The sequence below is a fragment of the Heterocephalus glaber genome, unplaced genomic scaffold (assembly GCF_053883595.1).
Source record: "Heterocephalus glaber isolate CG9 unplaced genomic scaffold, H.glaber_assembly_v1.0 deba00001537, whole genome shotgun sequence".
NCBI lineage: Eukaryota > Metazoa > Chordata > Mammalia > Rodentia > Bathyergidae > Heterocephalus > Heterocephalus glaber.
Window position 1 is genome coordinate 6,550,159 of NW_028258332.1, and position 20,943 is coordinate 6,571,101.

At 40.8% G+C, this 20,943-nt stretch overlaps 1 protein-coding gene across 7 annotated transcripts in view; it reads right to left on the reverse strand.

Annotated features, from left to right (window-relative positions):
* Sema5a (semaphorin 5A) overlaps positions 1-20,943 on the reverse strand; it is a 483,148-nt gene that overhangs the window by 84,910 nt on the left and 377,295 nt on the right. For all 7 annotated transcript variants that reach the window (XM_087189197.1, XM_004845176.4, XM_021258604.2 and 4 more), the window contains one exon: positions 943-1,060. In XM_087189197.1, the coding sequence (XP_087045323.1) occupies positions 943-1,060 (118 nt within the window). The remainder of the gene's footprint in view (positions 1-942; positions 1,061-20,943) is intronic.

Consider the following 20,943-nt stretch of genomic DNA (forward strand, 5'->3'; position numbering starts at 1 on the left):
TGCCTGCTTTCCCAATTTCCGGTTGAAGCATAAGCTTCAGGACCACATGGTTTAGATCAAGGAAAGAGCGGGTTCCTCAGGAGGAAGCACAGCTCAGACGTCTTAGGCAATTCTAATGTATTGGGGAAAAGCAAGGACTCTATTCGATGATGTGCGGCTTCTCTTCCCTCGCATGCTGCAGAGCTATGCCCAGACAGACAGGCAGAGGTCACAGCTATGTGCTGGGGAAGGGACTGTGGAACTTTTCAAATGCATGCAAGTTAATAGCTGTTGTTCATATGCTGCAAGAACATCTGGGAGAACCCCAGGTTACTGGATGAGAAGTTTTAAAGGCAAACAAACATTGGTTCCTATAAATGAGGACAAATAGATTAACAAAGGAAACAGTAGAATTTGCTCTGCTTGGATACAGGATCTGGCTCTTAGTTTAGGCGAGTTTCTCCACACTCCTCAGGGTTCACCGTGGGAAAACACATCAACTGCTTCTCCCAGGCCTGCCTGTGACCCTGAACAAGGTCTAGAGTCTGCCCAACATGAGGTCAAACTAATATCCTTTTGTTTACCCTTTCAAGTCTTTATATCAGCTTCTGGAGTTATAGCACCCATGGGAAATGTCTGGGTGTGGAAGTTCCCATTTTATCAGTGCTAAAAGGGCCAAAGGGTCCACACTAACTCTGCAGGGAAAAAATTCCAAGAATCAGACAAAGCTGTTATGTCCCAAGATCAAATCAGCAATGTTTCTCTTTTAAGACAGTTCAAGCAGACACAAACCTTGTGACAGCATCCTGGGTGGGCTTGGACAAGCCAAGTGTTAAAAGTGTTTCGAAAGGGCAGCCTGGTTTGCAAGGTTGGAGAAAAGGGGTGGGTGGGAGGCCATGGTCAGGAGGACCTGGCTCCCGTGAGTGGTATTTCTGGAACCTGGACAGACAGAGTGGCGCGTACCGGGCAGGCGGAGATGCTCTGTTCCCACCGTGTCATGCTGAGGCTCTCCTCCAGGCTGGTGCACTTGTTCATCACGACGTCCCAGCCACAGTAAGGGTCCTGGGCCCCGATGCAGGTGCTGGAAACACATGGCAGAGGGTCAAGAGAGGGAGCTCTAACTATCGGATGACACGAAAGTCGAGGCCAGCCTGGCCCTCTTGCGTGGGCACAGGGACAGCTCTGATCACTAATGATACTTATTATTATTAGCTATCTGCACATTGCCGTATCTAATTAATGGCAAATCGCTTGTTTTGGTTGAAGTATCTGTATTGTATCTAACATACGGGACAGATGACCAAATGTGCTAACAGGAACATGCAGGGGTCATGAAATGAACTAGAGTCAGTTTTGCAAAGCTCAGAAATAATAATACAGTTATCGTCACCTTCACCACCACCACCACCACCACCACGATCTTATCATCTCCTTAGTAACAGGTACAATGTGTTAAATTTATAGGGATAAAACCAACTCCTATATTATCTAGACACATAGCCGGTAGGCAGATATTAGTTCTTTCACTTTATTTTCTATATCATCAGCACCACCATAGATATCATCACCACTTTATTGATGAGATGAGGCACAGAAAATTTGAAAAAGGGCCTCAAGGACAAGAAAGTGTATCTAATATGTAGTTAGTTCTAATTCACTCTAATGGGAACATCTTGCTTTTGAGAACTGTTGCTTTAAAATGTATTAAAGTTTTAATTTAATAGTAGTTTCATACAGCTACATCTAGAATATCCAACCTGTCATATCAGAAGTTGTACATGGTGATTATTTTATGTACAAGATGGGCACTGCTAGATGAAGATGTTGGCCCCTACATCACAAATAGGAGAGAGGCTAATAGGGAAAGGGGAAAAACACAGAGATCACAGAGAGGGAGGCAACATCACAGGCTAAGAGGGCAGTGAACATCTGGAAACTCTCTGCAGGGGCAGCAAATCAGACAACAGGAGACCGACATGCAAAGGGGAGGTGACCCCCAGTGGAGGTGCTAACTTCTCTTCTAAGGAGTTCCAGGCACTCACAGGAGGAAAACATTAGAGAGTTACCAGATCACCAGGAGGAAGCCTGGAATCAGCCCAACTACCATGCAGGGGGATGGGAAAGCAGTATAAATAAGTTGTTAATATTAATAATATAAAAGTCACATTTAACACATTAATAGGTTCACCACATATAAAGCACGGTTCCAAGAACTCAACCTGTATCAGGTCCTGTAATCCCCACGACAAACTTATAAATACAGCACTTTGGTTAAATCCGGAGTTTATTCTCATCTTGAGATGAGGAAACTGTAGTGGGATCTATATCTCCCTTACACCTCTAACGAATACATAAATCAAAAGAGAGTGGTTTAAGACTATCATTTATTAAATTGTCCTATTGTTACTATTTATTAACTACCTAAAGAAATTCGAACAGAAATGGTTAAAAAGGCTATTTTCCAGTAGTAGAGCTAGGTTGGGTGCAAAGATATTTTAAGTCATCTGATGCCAGGAGAACTTCTGAACTCTGATATGTACATCCAGTGTTTGCTGATCAGATTTCAAAGAGGAAAGTTATAAAAGGCAAGGGGAGAGTCCTTCTTCTCCAGCAGTAGTACTGTCCACGCAGACCTAAATATTCTTCAGTTATTTCTCCCTACACATACAAGGTGCATGTCTCTCTATATGCACATATCCACACACACAATGTATATTTTGTTGTTGTTGTTGTTGTTACTGGGGGTCAAACTCAGGTCCTTGCACTTGTGACGCAGGCGGTAGAACCACTGAGCTAAATCCCCGGCCGTGTATAAATTTTTATTATTGTTCATAGGTGATTGTATGACATATCACAGATAATATATCATTATAAACAATATGCACAAGTGTGCTTATATATATACTGCATTATGTTCTGCTCTTTACATCTAATTAAATTTCATCACACTATTCTCATCAGTAAAAATGGCTCTTCCTTATTCCATTTATTAGTTATACAGTCTCCATTTTCTGCATGAAACAACACTTATTTAAATTTCTCCTTTGAGAGCAAGGCAGCAATGCTCATTTGGTACAGGTGTAATACATGATAGAATCCTGCCAGAGGAACCGATGCGTCATGATTCAGGTATGAATAATTCTCCACTAAGCATCACGGTGGACGTGCTTCTCTTAACTCACTCTGTTCCACACCGAACACCGTCAAGTTTTTAAAATGTGCCCCTTTGTGGTAGAAGAGAGAAGAGAATCTCCTAGTGGTGGTTTTCGTTTCCTGGAGCTTCGAATGAGGGTGGAAGGGGCACCACGTGGGGTGCACTTCTCTGTCATGTGTCTTTCTTGCTGTGGATCCTTCACTCCCTATCCAGTTCCCATTTGCTTTTCTTCACGGGTCTTTGGCTTTTCACACGGCCACTGAAAGGGGCAATTTTTGTACTAAAATTTAGTCCTGTTTGAGTAATGTGCTCTCTGTCATCAAATCTTTTTCCTTGGGATACTACTGTATAAAATTCTGTGCATTAAAGCTTGCAAATGTTTTCTTTCACAGCATCTAGATTTTGTGTGCTATGTTTAGAAGGATCTCCCACACTTAAGAATTATAGAGAAGTTCCCTTAGCATTTTCTATTGTGCCACTTCCTATTTCCTATTTGGGATCCATTTGAAATCTATTTTAGTAGCCTTCTTTTCTTCCTCAATGCAAACAAACCACATACGTACTTATTTTAAAATATAAAATTCTCAAACTCCCACCGACACAAGTACACTCACGGTGTCAGGACTACAAAGGATATAAGGATGGTTTCTTCCTTTTTCTCTTAGTTTCAGATACCATTTGCTTCACATACAAGTTTATAAAAGAGAGCATGAAGATCAGCTTTTAAGATTCTCTAGTATTTTTAACTTGGAGACATAATTTAAATAATTTAAAGAAAAATTAATTTCAGGGGCCAGTTCCACTGAATAGAATTTGATCTGTTTTTCTATTTATAAAATATAATCACAATTTCCCAGTTTTAAAATACCTAAGTGATTTAATAACATCTTTTTTGCAGTGATATGTGACGTGAAAATAAACTATCCTAACCAATGAATGTGTAAGACTCTGAGAAGTATACATTCTGAAATCGATAAAACATGGGAAAGGCCAGAGCAGTGGTAGCAAATCTATGGTACATGTGTTATTTGTTTTCCTTTTAAGACAAAAGATGCTAAGATATGAGTTGTTATTTCTAAAATAAAACCTCAGTATTCAGGTTTAATTGCAGTGTTGGCACTTTTCCATAAGTAGGTGGGTTTTGGGCTGCAGTGTGGGCACTGGTCTCTAAAAGTTTTGCAATGACTGGGCTAGAGAATCCTCCCTGACTATCAGCTTTGTATGTGTGGGTGGTTTTTTTTGCTGGAAAATACCCAGCCGAAGGCTCACCTGATGGAGGGGGCCTCAGGTGCGTTTCCAGCTTTGACCACTCCTGACTGTGACAGTGAGATTGGACCTCAGCCTGTCCTGGTACTGACACATCAGGGAGGTGTCCTGGGTGACGCCAGAGAATGACTGCCTACAGAAAGAAGGACCACGTGCGTCCCACCTTGGGTTCGCTCTGTGCATGGCCTCGTTTTCACACTAATGGCGTACACTGTGAAGTTACTTAGGGAATCATTCAAAAGCCCGTGTTCCTTTTTATGTTTCTGATTAAAGCAACATGACCACTAGGAAAAATTAAAATTCCAAAAAGGGAACATTCCACAGATCACCCCCCCATTTTGGTCTGGGGCTCCCCCTGCACAGCCCCAGGGACCTGAAACAAAGCCACTGTGTTAGAGGAAATGATGTTAAGCTGTTCTAAATGAAACTCTGCCTGCAGTAACAGCTCCTTCTTCCTATAATACTGATGGTTCTGCATGCCCTTAACATTCCACTTACCCCTTAAACATTACAATCTCTAACCAAACACAAATGCCTCTTCCATAAAACCCCATCAATAAATACAATTTGCTCATACAAAATACCTCACATCATGGGCAAAATTTTGCTGATCACTCCCTCTAATGTAAATTATACTTTAAGAAAGGCCAATCATCACAAGATATTATTTTTGGAAGTTGGGCCTTTTAAATTGGCCATATGGAAAACCATGGGATTCTGATGAATGTGGCCATCATGAACATGGCCTTTCTTTATCCCACTTTGAAAAGGTCTTTCTTTATGTGAGGAATATTTTTAATAAAAAATTTATCTTGATTCATTCCCCACTCTATACATATATCATAGCATCATAAGTGCACTATAAAGATATCCAATTATAATTTTGCAATAGTTAACAAAAATTCCCCTTAATTTGTTCAGAACCTTATAGTGTTCTCATGTATATGCTGTCCTGGTATCTAAAAGTTTCTGACTTCAGGAAGTTGGTCAGAATCCCATAGGTTTAATTTTGAAAATAACATTTACTGAGCGTATGATTTAGAGTGAAATATATTTACAAGTAGGCCTTAAATTCTAGAAGATTATTATTTTAAAATGTAATCTGAATTTATTTTTAACTGCTGCATAAAGACATGGAAATTGTGTGTATCGAGGGAGTAACGTGATGTTTGGTATGTGTTAATAGCTAACGCTAGCCAAACATAACTGTCTCCTCCAACATTTATCATTTGTTTACAGAAAAAAATTTTTAAGCTCCTTGCTGCTAGCTTTTTTGTGGTACTGAGGATTGAATCCATACTGAATTATAACTCCAGTCCTTTAAAAAAAATTTTTAAAATTTTGAGACAGAGTCTTGCTAAGTTACCCAGGATGGCCTTAAACTCATGATCCTCCCAATCTAGCCTCCTAAGTAGCCAGGAATAGGGGTGTGTTCCACCACACACAGCCTTCCAGCTGTTTGAAACGTACACTTTGTCACTGTTATCTAGCACATCAGAACTTCTTGTTTCTATCTAACTGTAACTTAGTATCCAACGGTCAACCTTTCCCGGTCCCTCTTCCTCACTATTCTTCCATGCCTCTGGTAACTACCATTCTACTCTCCAATTCTAGGACTTCAACATTTTGGATTCTACAGTAAGTGAGATCATGTGGCTCTTGCCACTCTGTGCCTGGCTTATTTCACTTAACAGAATACTTTCCAGTTCCACTCACATTCCCACCAACAGCAGGAATTCATTCTTTTTATGGTGCAACAGTGTCCCACTGTTCCACCTTTGTTTTTATCCATTCACCAGTTGATAGACACAGGTAATTTCCGTTCCTTGGGTACTGTGAATAGTACTACAATAAACATGGAGGTGCAGATGCCTCTTGAATGTGTTCTTTCTTTTTTTTTTTTTTTTTTTTTTTGGTACCAGGGATCGAACTCTGGTCCTTGTGCGGTCTTTGTGCTTGTGAGGCAGGCAGCAGAACCACTGAGCTAAATCCCCAGCCCCTTAAACATGTTCTTTGAATTCACGTTCTTTGAATGTACAACCCAACAGTGAGATTGTCATATTACATAGTATTTCTATTTTTAATTTTTGAGGAGCCTCCACACTATTTTCTACAATGGTTGTACTGATTACGTTCCCACCTCTCCCCTTTTCTCCATATCCTTACTAACACTGGTTATCTTCAGTCATTGTGATAGGAGCCACTCTTACTGGGGGAGTTGACAGCTCACTGTGGTTTTGATTTGGATTTCCCCGATCATTAGTGATGCTGAGCATCTCATATACTGTTGGCCATTTGGAAGTGTGGTTTTATGAAAAGGCTTTGCAGTTCCTTAGATTAAACCTCTACTTTCCTTTTAACATAACATTGACATCAATATATATCTAAGTTCTTCCTGTATACTTTAAAATTTGTAATTATGTTGTATGTTAGTTTCAATAAATTTGGGGTTTTACCAAGCACTTTATGAGTACAGTGCCCATACTTACTCGATTACCTAACTATCCAGCCATTTACCTGCCTTTTTAACGTCAGACTGTCTCTATTCTCCTTATTTCAGATATTAAGAATTTTAGCCATACTGACAGAAACTATTCAATAACTGTAGGACTCTATGAGGTTTCAGTTGCTCACCCACTCAGCACACACGAGTGCCTTACTGAACTAGACACAAAAGTGTGGCTGTGCCACGGCAAACAGAATAGTCTCTGCGCTTTAAGAACCTGCTGCTCAGTGGAGAAATGAACACTAAACAATTGCACTGATAAATATCAACTGCCAGTTCCAAAAGAAAACCTCAAAGGGGCTTTGAAGCCTGGGGAACCTCCACACCTAGATGGGTGGGGCTGGGGAAAGGCAATGATAGGGGGTGAGTTTTAAGCTGGGATCAATGAGAGAAATAGGCATGGTCCGTTTGACAGGGGTTAACAGAACCAGGCCACTCTAGCAGAGGTCAGCCTGGGAAGGAAGGCACCTGAGTGGGGGAGGCCTTAGAGAGTCAGGAGAACAGAGGAATAGGAGAGGCTGAGGTGTGAAGCTTGATAAGAGAAACAGGCCTCTGGCCCCAGTAAAGATAGGGTTTCCTAGTAAGTGCTGCACATAGAGAAGTGGATCCCAAGTACTGGGCAGAAAACACATTTCAAATACTGTACTATTGTTTTTTACTAGCATTATAATGTCAATCAATGTTTTTGTTTTGGAACAATCTTTTCCTAATTCCTAAGAAGATCTGAGTTTCTTTTCCTAAGCACCATTGTTACCATACCCTACAGAAAGCACTTTTTTAAGAGTTGAGGGTAAACATGGCATCTTACTAGGAATAGGACAAAGTTCCAGGAATGTCTTCTAAGACATCAACAAATTCTTCAAGTGGTAAATCTACCTGGAACATGTATGTTCTTAGGTTTTCTCTACTGCAAAACTGGGATAATATGTATCTCCCACAGCTGTTTTGAGGGTCATATATCATGCAATTAACGAGACAAAGATTTTTGGGGGGATAAGGACAGATACAGATATTTTAATTATTCCTTACATATAATTATAAGTTATTAGAGGATATGAATTTCTGGGGTGTTTGAAAACAACAGATAGTAAAACCACTAAATCTGCAAATAAAGCAGACACCCAGTGAATTCCATTAAGTGAAGTATTTAAACTACATATTTGGATCCACTAATAATGATTTTTGACTACTTGCATGTAGAAGGCAAAATGTCATGTGCTGAAGACATAAGAAGAACACAAATGAACTTGCAGTCTAGCAAGGCAGAAAGAACATATGTGTGCATGTCAGTTAATTCCACCACCCCGGAGGACAACCGTGCAGGGAGCAGTGAGTGGTGTTCGTGGAGTCGGGAGAACAGAGGCCAGGAGAGCTGCCAGGAGAGCACAGTTAGGCTGGCTTCGAATGCAGGTCTGGGATCAGCTTAGTGAGAAAAGTGTTGCTGGTCATGACGGCCCTCTGAGGGACACATGGGGTGACATCCAGGTGGCATGATTAGGAGGTAACCAGAGCACCTTGGCCAGGCTGTGATTTCCTTAGGGTTTAAAAGAAGTGTAACAGGGCCGGGGATTTAGCTCAGTGGTTCTGCCACCTGCCTCGCAAGCCCAAGGAGCCAAGCTCAATCCCCAGTACAAAAAATAAATAAATAAATAAAAGAGGTGTAACAAGGTGAACACAATGCTGAATTAATGAAATTTAGCTGTGGTACAGGATGTATCCATGAAGGAACTCAAAATGCAATTTATAATTCCCAAGAACAACCGAGGCACAGTTACATTTGCAATAGCATTCTTAAACTAGGATGCATGCCAAATAAATAAAGGAACAAATACTAGTAAAAATAAATGTCTCTACTCATTCTATGTATATTGCTAATGCATTCCACAATAATTCATTATACATTCGATGATTTGTAGATGAATTTAGTGAACTAAATAAATATCAATCAGTGACCGTGATAGTCAATTCTGACTGACTAGTTGAGAAACATCAAGGAAATTTGTCCAGTCCTTTCCTGCATATGGCCCTGTCAAGCATGTGGGGCAGTAAACTCAAAGTGGAGAGCAGCTCTGAAAGTGGGGTGTCTCGTCTAACAATTTAGAGGCCTGGATGGAAAAAAGCAGTTGAAGGAAGAAGCCTGCTAGTATAGGTTCTTTTCTCTCTCCTGTCTGTCTGGTTGCCATGAGGTGAGCAGATTTTCTCCACCATACCCTTCCGCCATGATGCTTCTGTCTCCCCACAGGCATAAAAGCAATGGTGCCAATGGACTGAAATCTCCCAAGATAAACCATTCTTCTCCTGAGTTGTTTATGTCAGGTATTTTGTCACAAATTTTCACATATTTCAACATTAAATTTAAATAATTGATATGTCAATAATACAACAAACAGTTCTAGTTAAAATCTGAATAGACAGATGTAACTCTCAGATTTTCCTGAAAAATATCAATTAAAAAGAGATTTACTGTATCGTCCAGCTATCTGACTTTTGCATATAGATCCAAAGGAAATGAAATGTGCTTCCTGAAGACATAGGGGCTTGCCTATATTCACTGCAGCACTATTCACAGTAGCTAATATAAAAACTCAACTTAATGCCCATTATTGGAAGAATAAAGAAAATGTTGTTTACAAAGACAGTGGGATTTGTATTCAGCAACAACAAAAAAGAGTGAAATCCTGTTATTTGCAGCAAAATAACTGAGACTAAAAGACATTATATTAATTGAAATAAGCCAGAAACAGAAAGACAAGGACACGTGTTCTCTCTCACATGCGAAAGTTAAAAAATAAAAGTTGACGGAGGAAGTAAGCCACTCCCAGCACACAAGAGGAGGCTTCCGGGCCACTGTACCACCCCTGCCAGCACAGAGGAAGTGAGCGACGTGGATACCAGCAGCACCCTCACCCCCCGTCGAAATGAGAAGACACGTAAACAAGTCTCAAATCCAGACTGCCAGATGACCTACAGCAACCCCAAAGGGAAACAAGATGGAACAATCTCATACTCAAACACCTGGACTCTTTGAACTGGCAACAAAAGAGGATCTTCAAAAAACAAAACCAGAAATAATTTCTCAGATAACAACAGAGATTGTGCTCATAATGCAAGACATGATTAATAAATCTAGAGAGGCACTGAGGAACATGATGGAATCCCAACATAAGAAACAAATGGAATCCATAAAACAGATGCAAACAGATTTCAAGGAGATTAAAAACTCCATTGAAAGTCTACACAGCAGAATGAGCCAATGTGAGGACAGAATTTCAGATATAGAAGATAAGATTGCAATTAGTGACCAGGAAAAGAAAAATTGCTTTAAAATTGTAAGGGACCATGAGAAATCAATCCAGCACCTGCTAGATGATGCAAAGAAGAACAACATCAGGCTGACTGGAGTCAATGAAGAAACAGGAGAGAGTGCAAATGACATAAAACATCTGTTCACAAATAGGAAGAAAAGGGGCAAAGGGGAGGGGATGTGGGAAGGGTAGGGGAAAGGAAAGAAGGGAATGGAATATAAGAAAATGAAAAAATGGAAACAAAGTCTTTGTAAATAGGGAGGGATGGAGGGGTTGAAGGGAGGGCAGGGGAAGGGGGAAAATAAGAACCAAGAGAGTATGTAAAGGTGCGTTTCTCCAACAATGAATGTCATTATATTGTACACCTAAAACGTACCAATAAAAGAATATACAAAAAAAAATCTGTTCACAGAAGTGATGGCAGAAAACTTCCCAAGCAGGGGATAAGAACTTGACATACAGATAAGTGAGGCATATAGGACTTCAAATAGCCCTGATCAAAAAAAATCTACACAGAGGCATATAATTGTTAAGATTCCAGAAACCCAACAGAAGAACAAAGTTCTACAAGCAGTGAGAAAAAAGAAACAAATCACATGCAAAGGAAAGCCCATCAGAATCACAGCAGACTTCTCAATGCAAACCCTCAAAACAAGAAGAGATTGGAGTGATGTATTTCAAGCCATAAAAGAAAACAGCCTCCAACCCAAACTGATGTACCCTGCAAAACTATCTTTCAAAATGGATGGAGAAATAAGATACTTTCATGACAAAGAGCACCTTAGGAACTTCATGAATACCAAACAAGCACTCCAAAAATGTTTAGACAGTATCATAGGAAAAGACAATGAGGATAACAACCCCAGGAAGCCCAGCAGAATGAATCCGTCAGGTGTGACAAGAAATTAAACGTAAAGGGGGAGAATCGAACAAACAGAAAAAGTCATGACAATGATAAGTCAATATGTATGAGTTATAACCATCAATGTTAATGGTCTCAACTCACCAATCAAAAGAAATAGACTGGCAGAATGGGTCAGGAGAGCAAGATCCAACAATATGCTGCATAGAAGAAACACACTTAATTCAAAAGGAAACTCATAGACTGAAAGTTAGAGGGTGGAAAACAATACTCCATGTGAGAGGAACTCCCCCCCCCCCGCAAAAAAAGCAGGAGTAGTTATCCTCTTTGCAGATCAAGTGGATTTCAAACGAAAATCTGAAACACTCTGGTCCTAAGAATTTCAGATAAGAGATACTCAACTTGTATGTACAAATCTATTGTGAACATGTGTTTTCATTCCTCTCAAGTAAAAACTTAAGAACAAGACTGTTGGTTCTTAACAGTAATACAAGAAATTTCTATATTGTTTTCCAAAATGGTTGTATCATTTTACATTCACATTAGCAGTATTAGAAAGTTCTAACTGGTTTACACCTAAGCTGACATTTGTTCTTTTAAAACTTTGAACTTCATCTCCCTAATGAATGTATAATTCAATCTTGTTATTGTACTGATTAGTATTTTTCTGATTCTAGAGTTGCACACCTTTCCTTGTGCTGTACTGGCTATTTATCATCTTCTTGTGTCTACTTTTTAATTGGGTTGTCTATTAATGAGCTGTAAGAGTTCTTTATATATTCTGGTCATAGGTTATATGCCTTATAAATATGGTCTGCTGAAGGACTACTCTTCATTTTAATGATGTCATTTAAAGTTCTAAATTTTGTTGGAATCTCATTTATTAATCTTTTCTTTTATACATCATGGTTTTTATATCCTTGGAAATTCTTGCCTATCATAAATTCATGAACATTTTCCTTTATAATTTCTTCTTAAAGTTTTATGGTTTTAGTTTTTCATATTTAGGTTCATAGATCCTTTCAAGTTATTTTTATGTATGGAAATAAAGTATTGAGGTTAATTTTTATATACAGATACCAGGTGTTCTAGTGCCATTGGCTGAAAACATTATCTTTTTCTCTGCTCTTGAATTGAGTTTATGTTCTATAAAATGTTAATGCTAAATAATCTTTCAAAACTCACTGGACCATATATGTGTGGTTCTATTTCTAGATTCTCTGTTTTATTCCAATGATCTATATGTCTTTCTTTATACCAACACTGCCTTGATTACTGCAGCTTTAGAGGAAGTCTTAAAATTAGGTAGTAAATGTTTTCCAACACTGTTTTGTTTTCTTTTTCTTTTTACTTTTCTAGGTCCTCTGTACTCCTACATAACTTTTAAATTTCAATATCCAATTCTTCATTTATAGCAAGTGTACATAGACCTGAATTTTTATATATATCTTACGTTTTCTAATCCTGCTAAATTCAAATACAAGTTCTAGGGGCTCCTAGAGATTTCTTAGTATTTTCTCTGTAGATGATCATTTCATCTACATGTAAAGATTTTGCTTCTACCTTGCCAATCCTATCCTAATTGTGTCATTTTATTGCCAGACTGTTTTGGTGGGGCCTAGGTTTCAAAGTTTAATGGACAGATGAAGAGTAGGCATACCTGCCCTTGTTCCCCACCTTAGGGAGAAAGCATTATATCTTCTCCGTTCATATAAGGTGTTTTTGCTGGAAGTATGGAGTACATGTCTTTGATCTGTTGAGAAGGTTCTGTTCTACTTCTAGTCTCCTGAGATCTTTTACCATGAACAGCTGTAGAATTTAGAATTTAGTCCGATACTTTTTTTCCAACTAGTAACAGGATCATTTGGTATTTCCTTTCCTCTGTTAAAATGATGACTTTTGGGGGTGGATCTTCCAATGCTGAACCAACACTGCCACCCCTATAATAAAACCTGTTTCTACATCCTGCCAGATCTGACTTCTAATAGTTTGTTTTGTTAAACAAATTTCTACCTATGTTCATACTTTTTCTTCTATTATCTTTATCCAGTTTTAGTATTAGCACAATGTTGATTTCCTAAAATGAGGGGAGAAGTGTTCCTTCTTTTTTCTGCTTTAAATGATTGATGTAATTTATCAGTTAAAATGCATATGAGCCTGTTGTTGTCATATAGGTAGGTTTTCAAGCTAGGAATATCCTTTCTTTAATAGGTGCTATTCAAAGTTTATATTTCCTCCAAAGTTAGTTTCATTAATTTGTCTTGCAAAGTGCTTCTTAAAAGTTGTCAAATTTATTTCAAAACAGATTTTTGTAATATGCTTTCTATATCCTTTTAAATTCTATAAAAATGGTAATTTCTTCTAGATCTTGATAGTGCAATTTAAAAAATGTATAATTGATGTTGTGTAATAGGAAGAAAAGGTCTAAAGGAGTAGGGGAAGTGGGAGGGGTAGGGGAAAGGAAAGAGGGGAAAAGAAAAATATGAGAAAAGGAAAATAATGGAAACAAAGTCTTTGCAAATGGGGAAGGGTGGAGAGGGTGAAGGGAGGGCAGGGGAATGGGGAAAAAATAAGAACCAAGATACATCATGTAAAGGTACAAGATCCCAATGATGAACGTAACTGTATTGTATACCTAAAGTGTGCCAATAATCTTAATGGGAAAAAAAAAGTCACCAGGAACATGAATAGTGATCACTAGAGGTTGAGAAGTATCAAAGGAATCTGGATTTGATCCATCCAATCAGTATGTGTGAATTCATGTAGCACACTCCATTCCATTAATACAATTAATACATGTTTTTAAAATGTTTGAAAAGCAGGAAAAATAAACATAAAAATTGGTATAATTTTCATAGTGAATAATTTTGAGAAGCTGGTATGTAAAAAAAATAGTTAAAAAAAAGCAGAGGACATTTGAAATAAGCAAACTGGAATTGTTTTCTGACATTTAGTGAAGGGCACCTTCTTAGGTTTCTGCCTTCCTGTAGACTGTGGATATTTCGTTTCTCCCTTTCTTCAGGCACCGAGTTCTGAGCTGCTTAGCTTGGCCTCCCTATGGGTTTCAATCATCATCCACTTCTCTCTGAAACAAACATAATATCTTCCTCGAGTGGTCAAGTCAGCCTTAGAATGCAGTTCTCCAAGGAAGGCTACCTGAGCTACAGCCAGTGTTATACTCAAGAATCAAACACAGGGCAAAGGGGAGCCCAAGGAGTATCAATGCCGGACCTATGAATTCACAGCTCAGAGATGGGAATTAATCACCATGAACGATGACCTGCAAAGTCCATGTCCAAGAGTCTGAGAAGTGGAAAACAGAATCACTGGTCACTTCCTTGGGGAACAGCTCAGGCTTTCTGCTCTATATTCTCTACTCTATGCAGCGGAGATACTGTGCATCTAATGCATGGAACAGAACCCAGGTGGACAGGCCCGGCACTTCTGGGACAACTTCAAGCTGTTCACAGGCAGAGGAGCAAGTCTGTGCCAGGTAAACTTCCCATCAGTTTGGTCCAGGAGTGATGTGAAGTTCACCTGGCAAGGAGGGTAAACTCAAGTAAAGGAGCAGTTTGCCTTCTCTTTCCTTTAATGTCTTCTGTCTTGTTTTGATTTTGTTCTGCTTTAGGTTTTAGTTCAGACTTTATGTTTGATTATGACTCACATCTGGGAAAGAGGAAAGTTTTAAATGCAACCCTTGACAGAATAAAAGAGACTGAGAAGGACCTCTCTCTCTCAGGCACCACCGGCTCAGAAACAGACAAGTTGAGCAGAAGAGGAAAGGAACCATCTTGTATGGAACTCTTATTATATGCTGACCTATTTATTACACAGTTTCTGATCCTTTGTCTCTGGTGGCACACTGACATAGGCCACATGCCTAGAAAGAACTTCATGGAGCCTGAGTGTTACAGGTTAGATTCAAACCCCCCCCCCCCCGCCCCAGTTTCATGTGCTTGGGAGGTGCCTGGAGCAGGAGGTGCTGTACTCATCAGTGGATTAGCTCAGTGGGATGGTAGCAGGTGGGGCCTGGTTGGAAGCTGGTCACTGGAGCATGACCTGGAAAGGTGTATTCTTGTACCCAGCTCTGCCCTTCTTTCTCTGCTTCCTTTCTGCCATGCGGTGACCAATTCTCTGCTACCACACTTTTGTGCCATGACATTTTTGCCTTGGCACTGAATACTCTGAAAACTGTGAGCCAGGTAAACCTTTCCTCCTCCTCAAGTTTTGAGCGTTGTGTACTTTGTCACGGCAATGGAGAAGTGACTGATACATTAATCTGCTTAATTTACATGCCTCTGCTAATTCCAAAGCTCCTGATCTTTCCCTATGCAAGGTGTTCTGTTTTGCAGACATACCGGAATGATCACTTCCTTAATGTTCATCATTTTGTTGGACTACGCAGCAAATAAAACTTCAAGGGAAGCTCAGGTGCTGCCACGTTAGATAACTCAGGGATAGGACCCTGTAAAACTGCTGCAGCCATGCTTTCCCATGGTTGTTTACATAGCTTTAAATTTGGGAGCTCAAAAGCAAGAGGCCTGAGGTGTAGATATTAAATAATAAAACATTTTCATCGTGAGCTCTTAAGCTGCATTTCTCAATGAAAATATAAAATGCTGGTAATTACATCAATTTTCAAACTTTATTCAACTGTTGTGTAGAACGCAGATTGTCATTGAGGGGCTCCCTATAAACTGTCTTAAATAAACAGAATGTAGAATCCTAATGTACTGGATGATTAACGCAACACTCAGGAAAACTAGGAGCCTACAGGAGTGGATTTGATGTATGAAATATTTTTAGCACAGTTTCTTGCTCTTAGAAATTTATTCCCTACTCCAACAATAATATGTTGATATTAAAATAATAGGCAAAAGAAGAAGAGAGCCCACCCATAATCCAGAAGTATGGTGAGGGGGCTGGGCATTGCAGAAGGCACAGGCAGGCCAATGCATCTGTATGTGATGGTCTTCAAATATTTCCTTTGCTTTTATTGTCTACTAGGATCAAAATGTATGTTTATATCATTGCCAGAGGTGGATTTACCATGAAACAAGGAAGCTTAAATGTTTTCACTTCATGAACCCCTCTAAAGCCCATCAATTGTTCCCAAAGATTTTGCGTTTATAACTTGATGTTCTTTTCTTTAGTGAGAACCCCCCAACACATTGTAAAATGCTTCAGACCCCCAAAATCTATGTCTGCCCCTGATTATAACAAAACAAGTAGTAGGATGCCTTGTGTTTCTTGATTTACTAGGCATGCATGTTCTTATTCTGTCTTCTGGCACATGTCAGGGGGTTTTTCCCCACACTGCCCAGGGCCTGGCAATATCACCTTCTGACACAGCAGGAAGACGCTGTGTTCTCGCCCAAGCCCAGCTTAGAAGCCCTCTGAGAGTAGGCTCCTCACCCTGTAATTAGCATCTGGTACAGGCACTTTCAGTCTTTCCTTGCTCCTGATTTTTGAGTAGTTCCAATGATGGTCTGCACATAATGTTGCCTTGTACTGTTCAATTTCTGCTTTATCATACAGATGTTTTCACACTCATCATTTAATGGCTTTGAAATAATACACGGAGAATGTGTCATAGCCTGCTGATACATTCCCTTAGTATTGTAAATCAGGGAATAGAATCCTAGATCTGATCCAGATTCAGCTTTAGAAATCTCTGGACAGGAATGGTGGGTAGGGAGATCAGGTGCCATTGTGGCCCAGGATCAAACTGTAATGATAAATCCAAGGTGCTCTGGCTTAGCTCCGCAGTGGGTATTCAGGCAGCTGTACTTATGACAGCATTTCTTATTAAACTCCTGCCCCATGAGGCCAGGGTGGGGGATGCCTCATCTGTCATCACACATGCGCAGGGCCTGGCTTCATGTTTGGCATGTGTTCAGCTCAATAAAAACACTGCGAGTGAATTCATCAGGGGAAATACAGTCTTTGGTGGCTAAACGAGAACGAATGTAGACAAAAATTGAAGACATTGAGCCCTGGAGAGCAACACATTCAATTTGAGGGGAGAATTTTACTTTCTAAAATGAGTCCACATTGATGACCTGTTGGATGTTTATGTGATTCCTGTCTGAATGGTCCAAGTTGTCTTGCCAGGGCCATGTGGGCATGCTGCAAGTTCTTTCTACACTTTGTGTGATTTTCTTAGTAGGCAGATGCTCTTTGTAGAGAATATTTAATTATTAGAGATGCCAGTATATTAACCCCACCTTTAAAGCTTTGTCCTTCAAAACAATAAATGTCCTGCAGTCACCTAATTTCCATGCTAATTCCCTTAATGAAGTGTTAACTCCTTTAACTAAATGCCACTATTACAGACTAAGGAATTAAGAGTGACAAGACACAACTCAGGCCAATGGAGCCAATGTCTCCTTCCTAATGATTACATCTTTCCCTTGAATTTTATAAAGGACAATAGAAAATACGTGACCCTCCTATTTTATATATGGGCTACCATGTTTCCTGTTCCTAGATTTTCTTTTCTGCCCAATTATCTCTGAAAGCAAAATGAAATACAATGAATATCTAAGTTTCAAACATTTTCCATTTTTTCTACTGCTTTATATCACCACACTTTTCAGTAAAGAGAGCTCTACTTTTACACAGAAATTTAGGCCTTATTTTCAAGTTACATGTAAAAGGGTGGAAGATAGAAGCAGGGTCCATTTGTTAATTCCACAAATATCTGCCAAGCCTGTCTCTTTTTTTGGTACTGGGGATCGAACTCAGGACCTTGCACTTGCAAGGCAGGTGACAGAACCACTGAGCTAAATCCCCGGCCCTGCCAAGCCTGTCTTAAGTGGGTCAGCACGATGAGGCCAGGAGGAACCTGGGAGCACAGAGCCCGCCCAGCCTTCCAGCTGCACATTCCTCCAGCTGGGCTGGGGCTGCCTGGCCATGTGGGACACGGAATCCGACTTTCCCTGTATGAATGATGATTCTTCGTGCATTCTCTCTCTAGCTCAGATAAGCCCTTCATTCACAAAGTCTTAACTCTACAACCTGATAGCCTTATCGCTTCTCATAAATTGTGGTGTCAAATGAAAACTAAAGAATGGATGCGTGTCCACAGGATAGAGAGTAAATCTAAGTACTCTGCTAGGTAGTACATTTAGTTCATGCATTGGCATATATGTCATGGAAATTCACCCAGTCCAAAGGCAGATGGCACTGAGAATTCAGGAGCCAGTGACTGCAGTTCATGGGGCACAGTCAGCTGGGCTCCTAGGGCCACAAGCCAAAGCTTCATGGAGCTGAGCACAGTGAGCTTCGGCAGAGCCCCACAGCCCTCCAGCTCCTGGACGTGGGCGGACACAGAGGCTGCTAAGGGGTCATTGCCCACCCTACCGCCCGTGTTCCTGAGGGACTGTCATGAGGTAGACTCTTGTCATCTCTGGCTTCTGGGGTGCCCCAAACCACCCCCACAAAGGAAACTGCAGGCTTTCAAACTGCTCAGCAGTGTGCAGATTCGCCTGCTGAGCACGCTGGTTCCCCTGTTGTGTGGTCAACCGGTTGCTTATGGAACGGGACAGGGGACGTAGGAGCTGACACATTTTCTTCTTTCACTTGGCTCCCTGTGCAAGAAGCAGACTGCATATAAAGCAGATCACAGTTTCCTTGCCTGTGAACTTGTCAGCCTTGCTCTGCCCACAGCCTGGCCCCTGCACTGTGGTCACACTCCAGGACAGAGTTGAGCCCTGGCAGCAGAGGACTTCTACCCGGTGAGCCTTGAGGATTTTCTTTCCCTTTGCAGAGAAAGCTCCCCGAGTTACTGATCTAATCAATGCACCATCCTTAAAAATGACAAAGTCCATGTCACAAGCCCTCTCTTCTCTCCTCCAAGGGTCCTTTTCCAACTCTTGAAGAGCTGCAGTCCTCATAGTACTCGGAAGGTTGCCGTATTTCCTCAAAGGGAAATAACAGCCTCATTTCTAGATGGGACTGCTGAAGCCTCAGTTCTGTGCCTGGCCTTTGCTTTTGTTGTTGCTGCTGTTTTTTCTTTTGTACTGGGGATCAAACTCAGGACCTTGCGCTTGTGAGGCAGGCAGCAGCACCACTGAGCTAAGTCCCTTCCTAAAGCCATGACATGGGAAGTCGGTGAGGTCTTCCAAAGAGCCCATCTCTCTCCAAGTGCAGGTTACGACTTGGCATTTACAGCAGGAGATAATTAAGTCACCAACTGTGCTGGCTTTTCCACCCTGTGCCTCCCATGGTGACCTTTTTCCCCTTTAAGACACTGCTAGTTCAGTGGCCCACCGTGAGCCCGGTGCTCATGAGCTAGCCTTCAGGGTTCTCGGCTTCCAGGCCTTCCTCAGACTGAACTCAGAGCTTGGCCCTCCAGACTCTAGGGTCCTCAAACACTGCTAAATATCATCACATTTCATGAGACTTAGGCGTGGGTCAGTCAATCCTAGCATAAAGCAGGAAGCAGGCAGAGAGTAAACGTTTCTTCTGCATCCCAGCCCCAGGGGTAAGCATCCACTCCTGGGAGCTGCCTTTCTTTCATATCATTTTCCCATGCTATTTGTTAAGTGCCCCAAAATGCCAACATTAAAATAAGTATTTTTTACTAGACTTTACCATCAAACTCAAGTAAAATGCAAATTTTTAAATACTGTTCAGTAAGATAACCTTCCTAGGGAAAATGCACGTTTTGAATCACAATGCATGCCAACTGTGGACAGGGCAGGAGGGGCTTTGTCAGTGCCTCCCAGGAGCAGAACCCCCCCAAAAATGGGTAGAAGTGGAGATGCACCTTATAATCCTTCAGAGAAACAAGACACGAAGGCTGCTTCATGTTTCTTTGCTCTGCCTGACCCCATGCATCAAAAAGAAGTTAGTGGGAAAAACCTTGGGCAGCTGAGTCCGCACTTTCCTGACCCTAAGGAGCTCAAAGGCTCCGCCCATGGAATCTGCCCATGCCCTCAGCATGCCAGAAGCAGAGAGCAAGCCACAAACTCGGCGTTCACCAGGGGCTCAGGCAGACAGGCTCTGGCCAAGGTCTCACCCGGCAGAGCTACGTGACCTTGTGCAGAACAGCAGAGCTCTGAGCTGTCACCTTGGGACCTGCAGGATGCGGGTGACACCTCCTTCACCCCGAGGATGGCTGTGATGACTGAGGAGCATGGTGATGAAAGCTAGCACTGTGCCAAACAGATAAGAGAAATCCGTGAGACGTACGACTCACCATCACTCACACACGTTGCAATGACATTGCTGTGCACTCTTTGAAAAACAGACGCTCAACAAAGTGAAATCTGTAAATAGGATTTGGAAGGATCAAGGGATCCTTCAAAGGGTCATATTTACATTTGAGGATACTGATCATTGAGCCAAGCTCAACTTTTCTTTTAAAATACTTCAAGAATTTATTTATAAAATGGACTCTGCAATACCTCTCAAAAATTCCCAATATCCTACTATGAAAAGGGCTTTACAAAGAAATTAGTAGGCAGCCGTTACCCAACTCTTATTCTATTGGTATTCAGTGTACTCTTTTAGAATATTTTTAGAAAATTAAAATTACTTTTGTTTTTTAAAAAAGACACTATTCTTCTCCTTGATTCATAAAACAAATTAACAAAAATATCTCATCGCATAGACCTGAGTGTCTACAAATAGCTTCTTTTCTCTAGTGTGTAAACTGAGGTTTCCTTGTCTGTCTATAAGAGGACAACAGTGAAGAAACACTTTAGAAAAACCCAGGATACTGAGTCAGCATCTTTTGACTGTCTTCTCAAATGGAATATTAGGGGCCAAACTCAAGCCAGCCCACTCAGAGTGGGGCACACAGAAGTCAGTCTGTGGGTTCACAGCGGACTCATCAACGCTTGCTCTGAGAGAGTGAAGTCAA